At 37.8% G+C, this 13,520-nt stretch overlaps 1 protein-coding gene across 3 annotated transcripts in view; it reads right to left on the minus strand.

Annotated features, from left to right (window-relative positions):
• Positions 1-13,520, minus strand: part of snx19a (sorting nexin 19a) — a 30,848-nt gene continuing 17,328 nt past the window's right edge. For 2 of the 3 annotated variants that reach the window (XM_073949671.1, XM_068221064.2), the window contains exons 10-12: positions 3,323-3,507; positions 3,042-3,129; positions 1-559 (exon numbers count right to left, since the gene is read on the minus strand). In XM_073949671.1, the coding sequence (XP_073805772.1) occupies positions 430-559; positions 3,042-3,129; positions 3,323-3,507 (403 nt within the window). In that variant the 3' untranslated portion in view covers positions 1-429. 3 annotated transcript variants of the gene reach the window in all.

The raw sequence follows: 13,520 nt of genomic DNA on the forward strand, positions 1-13,520 counted from the left end.
TTTAATTTTTAAATGTGACTTTTATTGACCGGTTCAGTAGTCTTAATAATAAATATAGAAACAAAATTTACATGACAAACCCAGACAATATATATTTTTTAAACAACTAAAAATGTCAATGAAAGTCACTTTGTTCAGCTTTTCAAACATCTAACGTTGTCAGAGCAGAGATCAAGGTCCCATAATGCAATCTGAAATTGTAAAAACTCATAAATCACAAATAACAGGAAACAGACATCTTTTTTAAAAGTCTATAACCCACATGAAACCGACTGTGAGTCAGATTCAGTATGTGAGACAAAAGCAGCCGGTCAAGCAGCCAGCCAAACTGATAAGACAGACTAAAAAAACACACACACACACTCATCAAAATGTGCTCATCCGAAAAACACTGCATTCAGAAACAGGGAGGAAAGAAACACTGTGTCCTCAGGCAGATGATGGTTTTCTCTCGACATCCCCAGGGAGACTCTGAAGTAAAAACCTCTGGAACAACTCATCTGAAAATTCCGGAACGAGGAACTCCAGAAGCAGGTCAAAGATACAGTAGACCAAATGCCTGCACAGCCCCATACAAACAACACACATTTAAGTTCGCAACACACATCAGGACGCAATTCATATACAATTATTTGGAAAAAGTGCCCCCATTATGCTTTAATAAACTCATTTTGAAGGTCTCCTATAATAGATTTGCAGTCATCCAAGGTTTGAAATCACATATTTTATTTATCAACGACCTCTTTTCTAAAAATCTGTAAATTCAAAGATACAATCTCTCTAAAACTTTACTTTCTAAGAGCCTACTCTTCTACGATTTGTCAGATGGCTAATTTTGGTTGTTGTGATTGGTGCACCGTTTGCAGTGGATGTTGGAAACCAAATTCCATTACCATATATGAATTTCAGCCATTTTAAGCACAGCAATATGATTAACATCAATGAAGCCGCTTTTATGGTAACAATTTGTGGCTGTCCTCATCCTACAAGCAACCCAGGCTCATTTTGAAAACGTAGCCCTACATACAAATCTGAAGAGCGCCAATTATGTAACAGGAGGTGCAATTTTTAGCAGTTTTTGGGAATCCACCAGAGGCCGCTGTGTAAGCTTTTTGAGATCTCAGATTTCTCTCGAGTGCCATTTGCGCCTGCTCTTCTCACGTAAATCCTGTAGCTGTCGACTGAATGACTGACCAACCGACCAATAACTCCCACCCAACCCTGTCCCCAAAACCAACCAATAGTGTTTTAAAAGACATCGATTGACCAGCACACACCCACTTCCCTATACCCAACCCAACTCAACCGTGTTTTGAAAAGCAATCCAGAAAAAAAGCCCTCACCTGATTTTTACTACGTTTTCAGATTTTACCACATTTTCACCCTTGTTTATTTATTTTTTTTAGCTTTTGTTTTTGTCTTACCTGCTTTCTGGAACTGTTCTTCACCAGGCTCAAACCCATACCTGTCAACCCTCCCGTTTTTCATGGGATTCTCCCATATTTTACAGTTCAATCCCACTATCATCCTGTAAAGGTATTTTCCCATATTTCTCCCGTATTTTCAGTCTTTCTCTGAACAGCCGAGCCTCCCTATCTGCAACCCATACCACCGAACCACCAGGGGTCGCCCCTTGCTCTTAAACGCGAGTCTGTTCTGTGCTTTCGCTTTGTTTAGGAATAAAAACACTTACAAATAAATATTAAAAACGACGTGATTCTCTATCCTTTTGATTACAGGTGCCGTCATCCATCCTATACATTCCTCAAAACAGTCATATAATGGTGCATGACTGTCAGCTGACGTGCTCCATAGTGATAAATAGACGCTGTTTCCCAAAAGGATTCTGTACACGCAATTTGAAGCGGAGAGAAAGTCTGGCTTTTGGGTGCATCTTTAAACAGACATATACACATAACTAATAATAATAACATCTAAAGATGTCGATTTTGGTGGTGGTGGTGGTGGGGGGGGGTTTCCAAACACAACTAATTTAGTCTTAAATGAGCATAAAAAGTAAGGAAAGCAGTCGAATGCTTTTAATATAATGTTAGATGTGTGCATTTTTAAAGTGACACCTCTTATTTAATGTAATCAAAAATCTTAATAACTGACAGATTCATTCGTTGCTCTTTAATCAGAATTTGTTGGGGCAATCCCTTATTATGGTGTGCATACCCTTTATTTTCACATCCCAATGTTGACAGGTATGCTCAAACCCCCGTAGTCGCGGTCAACTCCTCTCTGCATCTCAAGTCCGCTGACGTACTTGGCAAGCTAGTGGACAAACTTGTAACAGTCCATACCACCCTGTAGAGTTTTAAAGATGAAATGCAGCCATTCAAACTCTGGCTACACAATTCACAATCTCTAGAAATTTATTTAGGGCTATATTTTTAGAATGAGCTTATGTTGCCGATAGGAGTGCAGGCAAAGTGGACTTAATTTTGCAATCTAAAAAACAGAGGCATTTTTAAAATTTGGACAGCATGAACCAAATTCTTCCAGGCCTCAACTTCCAGGTGCTTCCAGGCCACAACTACAATGATTGAGGGTATATGCAGACAAATTGTTCTCAGACAGTTAGTTAAAAACTGGTGGCTGGCATTATGCTGATTTGTAACAAACTTACACATGTTTGTGCTGAAAATATCTTTCATTATTCATTCATTTTCTTTTTCAGCTTAGTCCCTTTATTAATTCGGGGTTGCCACAGCGGAATGAACCGCCAACTTATCCAGCATATGTTTTACGCAGCGGATGCCCTTCCAGCTGCAACCCATCTCTGGGAAACTACCACACACACACTCATAAACTACGGACAATTTAGCCTACCCAATTCACCTGTACCCCGTCTTTGGACTGTGGGGAAAACTGGAGTACCCGGCTAAAATATCTGATTTTATTGATTACTTTACATATTACGCACTTTCATCCTGGAACCTTGCAGGCCTTTTATGTCATCTGAACAAGCATAATAGAGGCACTAAATATATAGGATATTGTTATTACTCTGATAATGTGAATTGAAATTATTATACCTGTTTATACTTTGGTCCTGTAGAGACTCCAGCACATGCTCCCACACCAGCCTGCATTTCTCAGAGCCCAGCATGTCTGTAATTAACTCTACAATTGACAAAAAACATATACACAACTGTGTGTCATTATGAGATTCTTGCATTTTCCACATTAATATGAAAACACGCACCACATGAATTTCAAAGCTCACATTGGCGGATGTGATTATTGTCAAATGTGTCTGAAGACAGTCCAGCTCATTAATTCTGAAGCTGTTCTAATGCTGCATGTTTGAACTGACCTGGGAACAGCTGCATGAGGCACTGCAGGCACTGGAGTCTGGTCTTCTCTCTCTGCTCTGGGCTCCTCTCGGGACGTGGCACCGCAGGCAGTTCACCATCAGGCCACACCGCGTCCTGGAGAACCCGTAGGTAGATCACCCAGCATGGGGCGCTGGTCAGGTGGCCTATGCCTACATCTAACCACCTGAGACCATGCAAAAACAATACAAAAAATTCTTGTTAAAAGCCATACAATTATTTTGTTTATTTATGTACCATTCCATTTATTATAGGTTTAAGTAATCTGAAGTGATTTATGTATAAAAATGAAGTAAAGGTCCTGCACCCTCATCTGTCTATAATTACAATGTGTTTTTTTTATATTCATTGATGTGAGCTGACACGGTTTGTTTACAGTCCAGGGAGGTCAATTCATTCCTTCATTCATTTTCTTTTTTGGCTTAGTCCCTTTATAATTCAGGGGTCGCACAGCGGAATGAACCGCCAACTTATCCAGCATGTGTTTTAAGCAGCGGATGCCCTTCCAGCCACAACCCAGCAATAGGAAACATCCATACACTCTTTCATTCACACCCACACATACACTACGTCCAATTTAGCTTATTCAATTCACATTTACCGCAAGTCTTTGGACTGTGGGGGAAATCAAAGCACCCGCACGAAACCCACGCCAACATGGGGAAAACATGCAAACTCCTCACAGAAATTTCAACTGATCCAGCCAGGGCTTAAACCAGTGACCTTCTTGCTGTGAGGCAACAGCGCTACCCAAGGAAATCAAGGAAATACAGCATGTGTAGCCCAATTCATATATAAATGATACCTATCAACTAGTTCTTTGTAAACAATCAAATACATACAGCATTAGCTGATTCCAGAAATAAATAATCGCAATAAGTTGCAAATTTTTATTAATGTCCAGGATGTAGTGTAGTCAAAAAACTACAAAAACAAACATTTCTTATGTGTCAGAAATGGTGTAAAGTAACAAATTACAAATACTCAAGCTACTGTAATCGTGTAGTTTTGGGAAGAAATTGTAACTTACTAAGTAGTTTTAAAAAATGTCTGCTTTTACTTTCCCTTGAGTAGCTTTAGTGCTGTATTGGCACTTTTACTCCACTACTTTCCCTCAACCTGCAGTCACTACTTAATTTTTTTCTTCAGTCCTGTGATTCCTCCTGTCCAAACAAATCGCACATAAAAGGTAAATCGCATCATAACGAACTACCTCAAGACATGGGCGCTTTATAAATAGATCAAACTGTTTGGAAGCATTAAAAGTGTGCAAGTAGATGTCCAAAATCTTTACACACATTGACCCAGAGACTGTTTAGATGCTGTCACTGATGAGAAGATGACGGATGTTTACTGTGATGACCGAAATGGCCTTAAACACCCAGCAGACACATGACGCCAACATGACGTCAAATTGGTGTTTTGTTCCCCAACGTCGTGAAGCCATTGCATTGCCAATGAAAATCAGGTTGACATCAGAACCCAATGTCAGGTCGACATAAATGCCTAAAATCAAACAAATATCAACATTTTTTGATGTGACCACTATGTCATCTATCAGATGTTGGATATTGGATGCCATACCTGACGAATCAATGTCAGTATTTGACATCAATATGACGTTGGTTTTAAGATTTTGGCTCGACGTTGAATTTGTCACTTTCTAACAGAACCTAAAATCAACCAAACATCAACGTCATTATTGGACATCTAAATAACGTTGTTCTTAGATGCAGGCTAGATATTGAATTTTGGCTTACTGATATCACAACCTGAATCTAATCTAATATTAATGTTTTATGACGTTGTGTGCTTGCTGGGCACCACTGTGTGTCAGGTCTTTTTAGTCAATGAGAAAAAAGTTGTGTAGACAGATTCCTTAATCAAATACCTTGCATGAGCAGAGTATGAGCAGTGAATTCTGAAACAAATGACTCTCATGAACTGAATAGTTTCAGTAAAATCAAAAACATTTAGTACAGTCTAATTCCTAAAGCTTGTTTTTGTTTGTTTTTTTAGGAAAGCAAAAAGAAACAGCATTCTGACTCCTAGAAAAAATACAATTGTATGTTAAATATACCAAAATATGTAGAAAGTAAGCTTCTAAATAACAATATAATGTGAAACTGATATCAAACTTCGTCCTATACAGAAACGAGTTTTTTTTTTTTTTTTCTAAATCTCAGTTACGCAATGACAAGCAGCTCAAGTCAAAGTCTTTACACAGACTTCAGCACCTAGACTCCTCCTGTCTGAAAATGTGATATATGTGTCTCGAATCTCCACTGCACTGGACCACAACCTATTCCTTGCCACTCCAGCTGGGCCTTGTCATCGCTTCTATCTTTATCCCTATCTGTTACTTTCTTTGCAAACTCAAGGCTAATATTGCGCACACCAAACTTGAACCACTAGAACAGAACTGCAGACTCCAAAATCAGGCAAAGGAAGCACAATAAACTCCTCAAGTGCATGAGAGCAGCTCAAAAGCGGCGGGTCAGGAGAGGCCAGTGTTCTGCTAACAGCTGGCTGAACATAACTGTTTATTTTTCCACTTCTCTGCCGTGCTGTGCACATGTTCTCTGAGCTCTTTGCATGTTATCTGAGTGATTGACAGCGAGGAGCTAAACTGGTCTCCAGGGTCTCGTGCCTCCTCTCCAGGAATAGCGGCCAGCATGATGTGTGTTTCCTCCACACAAAGAACACGGAGAAAGACACACACGCATAAACATACTGCAACTTCAAACTAAATTTGACTGATACACATTCCTTGAAAGATTTTGAAGTGGTCACTGCCAAAAAAAAAAAAAAAAAACACATGCAGAGACATTGTGCATGCACAGACACAGACTAAACATACTGGCATCTGCACAGTGGTTGTAATCAATGTTCAACCTACCAAAAACTTTTGAGACAAATATGAGAAAACGAAAAACATTCAATGTTTATTATTTTTTAATTGTCTTTATCATGCTGTTGCATTGGGCAACATGGTGACTTAGTGGTTAGCGCTGTTTCCTCACAACAAGAAGGTCGCTGGTTTGAGCCCCGGCTGGGTCAGTTGGTGCTTCTGTGTGGAGTTTGCACAGTCAAAAGACATGTGCTATAGGTGAATTGAATAAACTAAATTGGCCATATGTATGAGTGTATATGGCTGTCTCCAAGGGCATCCGCTGTGTAAAACATATGCTGATAAGTTGGAGGTTCATTTCGCTGTGGCGACCCCTGATGAATAAAGGGACTAAGCTGAAGAAAAATGAATTAATGTTGTTGCATTATATTTGTTGGCAGTCTCTTACACACTTTAATACACTCTTGTATTGAAATAATGGTTTCTGGAAGAACGCTTAACATCAATAGTACATGTTCAGTGCACAAAACGTTCTTTACAGAGAAAAAAAAATGTTTCTTTACATTACGACAAAACAGTTCATTTAAGAATTGTTCACTAAAAAGTTCCTTTAAGAAATTTATGGCAGGTTATAAAAATGAATAAGAGTAAAAAATATACTCTTACAAAAATATATTTTTGTTGTATTTTTTTACATTGAACTTTTAGTTTAGCTGTATGCCTACTTTATTATTTTGATTAGAAACGTATTTAACAGAGTCAGCCACAAGGGAAAGTTTTTATCTGTTTGCTCCCTGCCAATTTTAGGCAACCTAAAATCACAAAACACATTAGAATAGAATAAGAATAAAGTTACAAACAACAAAAGGATAAAACACATACAACAAAAGGATAAAAGATAAGCACAAGGACAGGAATAAGGACTTACTTTAGTCACAATTCATTCAACAAAGCTTTTTTTTTTTACTTGTTCAAACTTTTTAAATGATTCATAATCCTGAGGTTTTGTCATTTCTAACTAATTGTGACATCTGAGTTTTTAAAAAGTTTAAGCAAAAAAAGAAAAGCAGTGCTGAGCTATATTTGGTTCATGGGAAAATTTTGGGATGGTTGAGGTTTGCCATTGGTTAATCTCATTTGAGTGACAAATTGTCCCATCCTCACGCCAGTAAACACATCATCAGAGAAGCGAAGTCTGAAGAGGAAGGGGAATCATTTTGATTCAAGATTACAAAGTGTATGTGAATTACAAGAAATAAAATGTAAATAATGATGTGGAGGGTGGCACAATGGCTCAGTGGTTAGCACTGTCACCCCAAAACAAGAAAGTTGCTGGTTCGAGTCCTTGCCGGGCAAGTTGGCATTTTTGTGCAGAGTTTGCATGTTCTCCCCATTTCGCATGGGTTTCCTCCGGGTGCTCTGGTTTCCCCCACAGCCCAAAGACATGCGCTATAGGTGAATTGGATAAACTAAACTGGCCATAGTGTATGAGTCTGCGTTTGTAAATGTGAGAGTGAATAGGTGTTTCTCAATACTGGGTTGTGGCTGGAAGGGCATACGCTGTGTAAAACATATGCAGGACTCGTTGGTGGTTCATTATGCTGTGACGCCCCTGATAAATCAGAGACTAAGCAGAAGGAAAATGAATGAACAAATTAACATTGATGTGCACAAATTACATTATCATAGTGATTACTTAAATTAGGTAAAAGCTAGATGCTATTCCTGAACCTACCCGAGTTAAATTAACAAATTCGATTGCTATATGACCCAGGTAAGTACACATTAAGTACAAATACTCTAAATTAAAGTGCAACTGACAAATAATTTAGTATAAGCACTGAAAAACTCCATAGGAATTGATAATAATGAACAATTTCAGCACTATTGCCCCAGGTAACAATTTTTTTTTTTTTTTTCATGGAAATGAGTGTCACATGTTCAGTCAATGGCTATGTGCATTGATACATGCACTCCCTAATAAAAGTCTTGTCAACAATCCCAGTTGAAAGAGCAACAAATAGTAATATAACTTATAATAACTTGACTTCTAGTTGATTATTTGGAAAAGTGGCAGAAGGTACATTATTTTAGATAAATCATCTGTTGAACTGCATCCCAATCATTACAAATACTGCAGAAGACCCTTTGAAGCCCACATCAAGATTCTTACAGAAATCAAGTTTGGTAAAAAAAATAAATAAATTACATTCAGTATAGGGGCGTGCGATAGATCTGCAGAGTGGATGGCAACATCAACAGCCTGAGGTCAAGGCATTTGTACTGCCCATTACATTACAAGCCACAGGAGAGGGCAAATTCTTCAGCAGGATAGCGCTGCTTCTCATTCTTCAGCCTCCACATCAAAGATCCTGACAGCAAAGAATATCAAGGTGATCCGGGATTGGCCAGCCTAGTCACCAGACATAAACATTATTGAGCATGTTGGGGGTAAGATAAAGGAGGCGGCATTGAAGATGAATTCAAAGAATCTTGATAAACTCTGGGAGTCCTGTGGAACGCTTTCTTTGCCATTTCAGCTGACTTTATTAATAAGTTATTTGAGTCATTGCAGAGATGTATGGATGCAGTTCTCCAAGCTCATGGGAGTCATACACAATATTAATTCTTTTCCACTGCACCATGACTTTATATTCTATACTGTACATTATTTCTGTTAAGTGACAAGACTTTTGTCTGAGCAAAATCCGACCTTACTGTCCTAATGAAACAATTAGAAAATCAAGGCATGATCATATTTTACTTTGGTAAAATAAGCATTATCTAGAGGCCTTTGCCTTTCATATAAGCCACTTATGATATCAAATGATGAATTAGAATTCAAGTTATTAGTTGTTGTTTCTAAAATTTGAACAGGTGACAAGACTTTTGTCATGTAGTGTTTTTTCTTTTACAATGTGAAGTTGCCAATTACTGGCATAGCATGCATTATGCAATGAATTTAATCATTTTCTAAGATGTGTGTAAAGGGACTGGTTTGGCAAATGTCAATTTTTTCATGCAAACAAAACATAGATAAAATGAAACAGAATTACATTTGAATACAGAAGAGTTTTATAGTATTCAAGCAGCACAATCCCTAATTCTCAGTTTCGAATAACATAATTATGCTCCACCGACAATTGACTACAGGAAGATTTTCTGTCCTGAATGAAAGATGGTGAATTAAATTATAGTAACGGCTGTTCATGTTTAAATATTGAATGAGCTTGTGGAATATGAACAGTGTAGAGTTTCTGCACTGAATCATACTAAAGAACAAATTTTGAGATGTGACATAACCTCAGTCAGACGCCTAACAGCTCCAAATGATGATCGTCCAAATATCATTGCACAATGAAAAAAGTACTAGACTTTTGCAGTGAAATATGACTTTCTGCTTTACTTTCTCTTTTCCCACAAAATGTACTTTATCCTAAGCTCCCTTCACATACAGAGAAATAGTTTATTGATTTTGATTCTCATCAGACAGTCTTCTGCCAAGACATAAAAGAAAATATGGCAAGACATTAGTTCAGGTAACATAAAAACCCTCAAAGTGCTGGGTTATACAACAATATGTTCTAGTACAAGTATAAATAGAATAATAATTAAATGTGAGCTTTTGAAAGACAGGTTTTTATCTAACAATCTGTGTGTGTGTTCATGCCTATGTATGTGCATATAAGGAAATAAGAAAAGTGAAAAGATTAAAAAGAAACAAGCAGGTTCAAAAGAGAAGTTCTGTACAAAACCATTGCTTCAAAACACATGTCAAAATCCTTACTAAAATTTAACTCAGCTGAAGTAAAGGTAATTTTTAATTCATCCAAACAAAAAGAACTACTGTAGTACTATCACACGCTGCTATTCACTGTAACAGTTTCGGCTTGAGATGAATTTTTCAGCAAGAATGCCTGATCAAAAATACAGTAAGCATTGAACATACTGGTCATCAAAAAAGAAAAGAAAAATGTTCTTTTCAACTGTATTAAAATTGCATTGTCTGATTTAGTTTTTAATCATACCTCAGGTTTTTTTTTTACTTTACTTTTATATATCAAACTGTTTTTTGATTAAATAAATGCATTGTTGATTTCCCTTAAAAAACTCTGCGTACCCAGTACAGATTCCGTGACGTCATTTACTTCCGCATTCTTTAAATTTTAAAAGTCCATACTGGTCCAACATCCCCATAAGTGGTTCCGTTCTCTCATCAGTTGGAATAAAATAACTTTTGCATAGATTATGGTAGAGACATTTTTCTTTTTTCCTTTGATTACTGACATGTGCAGGAACCACCACAATTTATTACAGCAACCTAGATCACACAGAACCTAAAAGGAACTCTTTCAAATTTAAGTTTTAATTTAAGTTTAGAGGGGTTTATTATAACAAGGACAACCTATACAATTACTGTATTCAAATCACTTTCGACAGTGTTTTATGAAAATTCAAAGGGTGTTTTTTAAAATGATGCCAAACATTTGCATTTACACCTCTGCATGTGGATTTGGGAGGCTTTTTAATTTTGGTAGGCAAAATCCAGGCGGAAACCAAAATAGCATTTGACTTTAAGATTTGTGTCCCCAAACTTTTTGAATTGTATTTGTATCAAGATCATTCTAAATGCATTATTTTATGCATGAAATACTCAAGTATATGAAAACCACATGTAGATCACCATAGACCTCTCCACGTGAAGTTCTGTTGTGTTATAGTCTATGTGTGTTTTGAATTATCATTCGACTGAACAGTAAAGACAGCTGAATGAGCCACTGATCTAATCTGATTCAGTTACTTGTCATACTGAATCAGTCGGATTTTCAGATCATTTAACAAAATGTCAGATGTCTGACTAAAACATACAGACAGCTGTATAAAGAATGCCAATCCCTAAACTAAGTAAATTACATCTTTGCGGAACAAAGGAAATAGTAGGTACTTTGACTTCAGAAGTTGCTAAGAGATCGTTCACCCAAGAAGGAAAATTCTGTCATCATTTACTCACATTTGACTTGTTCCAGACCTTTTTTCTGTTGAACACAAAATAAGATAATTTGAAGAATGTTGTAAGCTAGGGGTGTCAAAACTCAGTCCTGGATGGCCGGTGTCCTGCTGAGCTTAGCTTCAGCTTGCTTCAACACATCTGCCAGGAACTTTGTAGTATACCAAATAAGAGCTTGATTAGCTGGTTCAGGTGTGTTTGATTAGGGTTAAAGCTAAACTCTCCAGGATACTGGCCTTCCAGGACCGAGTTTGGACACCCCTGTTGTAAACCAGTAACCATTTACATTCATAGAATGACAACAAAACCAAAATATTCAAACTGGTTTGAACAAGTCAATGGTGAATAAACGATGACAGAATTTTCACTTTTGGGTAAACTATCCCTTTAAGACAGAAACCTCAGTTGTGTGTGCTGCCCCCTTGTGGTATGCTCTGTTGTAGTTTTTAAGAGTTGATTTTGTATTTTGCATAATAACATCTGTACTGTGTGCAGAATTAACAGCATCAAAGCACAGAATAACCTTCATTTAGTTCAGTATCTCTAGCTGTACTGCATAGGCCATGCTTATCTGACCAGGGTTTAAAAGTTACTGTACAACTGAATTCATGCAGTAAGTCATCTCCATCTGTTCAAAATTATTTCCAAAAAATCTGGAAAGCCTTTGCTTGGAAAGGTCAGCCAACAGTGGTCTAATGCTATTAAGTGAAGAAAGCTTGTCATAATGACAAAAATAAGATTTCGTTTAATGCAAATTGTTCACAAAGTGACCTCCAGTTCAGCACCAAATACAGTCAGATTTCATCTTCACAACTATATCTATGACTTGTCCTGCTGGAAATGCACATGGTGTAGTTCTCAGAATAAGTTGTAATTAATTGGCATGATGCAACATCAAAACAGAACATCAGAACAGAAGATTTCCGCACACACAGACACAAATGAGTCCAGCCAAGATGCTCTTGTGGTGACATGAGGTCTGCTGCAGAAATATACAACCCACTGTGGTGTTTATGCCACCACATTTAATGGGCATCTCCAAATCCAGTGACCAGACGAAACAGGATCCAGTCAGCACCTAAATCAACAGGGCTAATGCATTTCATGTCAGTGCACACAGCAAGAACATTCTCGAGGCCACGTTTGGTTTGCATTTCCACTGGGACATTTTATTCTCAGACAGCAGCACCCTGCTGACAAAAGACTGGAGCGTGTTGTTTGTCTGGTGTGTATTACATGATGGTACTAATGTTCGCAAGTGCAAAAGCGTGACTTGTGTGTGTTTCTGTTTGCAGGCTGGTAAGCTGCACATTGTGTTCTCCAAACCATGTGGAAGTTCGGCTGACAGTACACAACTTCACCTATCAGGGTGGTACACAATAAAAAGTCAAATATGTGAAATATAGCAACATTGGAAAATACAAAAAACGCACAATTGCATGAGATGAGAAAGTGTGTCATATTGTATAAAGTCTCACTGGAAGAAACAAAGTCAAAATTCAGTCTTCAATAAGCCCTTTATCTCTCTGCTCTGGCTATAAGGTTTGCAGCTTGTATCAAGTTGTAGACAACAACACCTGCATACAGAACAGCCCTGGGCACTGCACGTTCCTACCATCACTTGCTCTTATAAGTCTACATCACTTCCAGAAGTCTGCGGTTTGTAAGTTATTGGAGCCGCATGGTACAATCACAGAGATGTACAAAATGACTTTCCGGAACATCTGCATTCACTGTTGCTTGAAAGTGGAATGATCTTCACAACCTCACCCGGAAAGAGGAATTCCTGACTAAATAAACGGGAAAAAACAGCCCAAAACTCATCTTTTTCTTGAGCATTTAACTGCATATACTGATGAAAGACTTTGTATAACAAGCAAATCTCATGTTTGTTTGATACATAAGCTTAAACCATACAATTAATAACAAAAGGTTTGCCATCATTGCCAACAAGGTTTGACTTGTTCCAGACCATTTTGTTTAGTTGAATACAAAATAAGATACTTTGAAGAATGTATTAAACTAGGAGTGTCCAAACTCGGTCCTGCATGGAGGGCCGGTGTCCTGCTGAGTTTAGCTTCAACTAACTTCAACACACCTGCCAGGAAATATGTTTGCAGATATTTAAGAAACATGTTAAGTAAACATCCGCTGCCTGTTAAGCCAATCATGTATCAGCACCCCTGGTTACCTTCATGGGAAACAGCGTATTTGAATCCTTCAGTCAGGAAGGTTCTCTAAGCATGAGCCAGTGACTGAAATGCGACCTCTGGTGGACGGGAACAGCCTCCGAAATGAGATGCAGATACAGAGTTCCACA

This window comes from Danio rerio, chromosome 5, assembly GCF_049306965.1.
Source record: "Danio rerio strain Tuebingen ecotype United States chromosome 5, GRCz12tu, whole genome shotgun sequence".
NCBI lineage: Eukaryota > Metazoa > Chordata > Actinopteri > Cypriniformes > Danionidae > Danio > Danio rerio.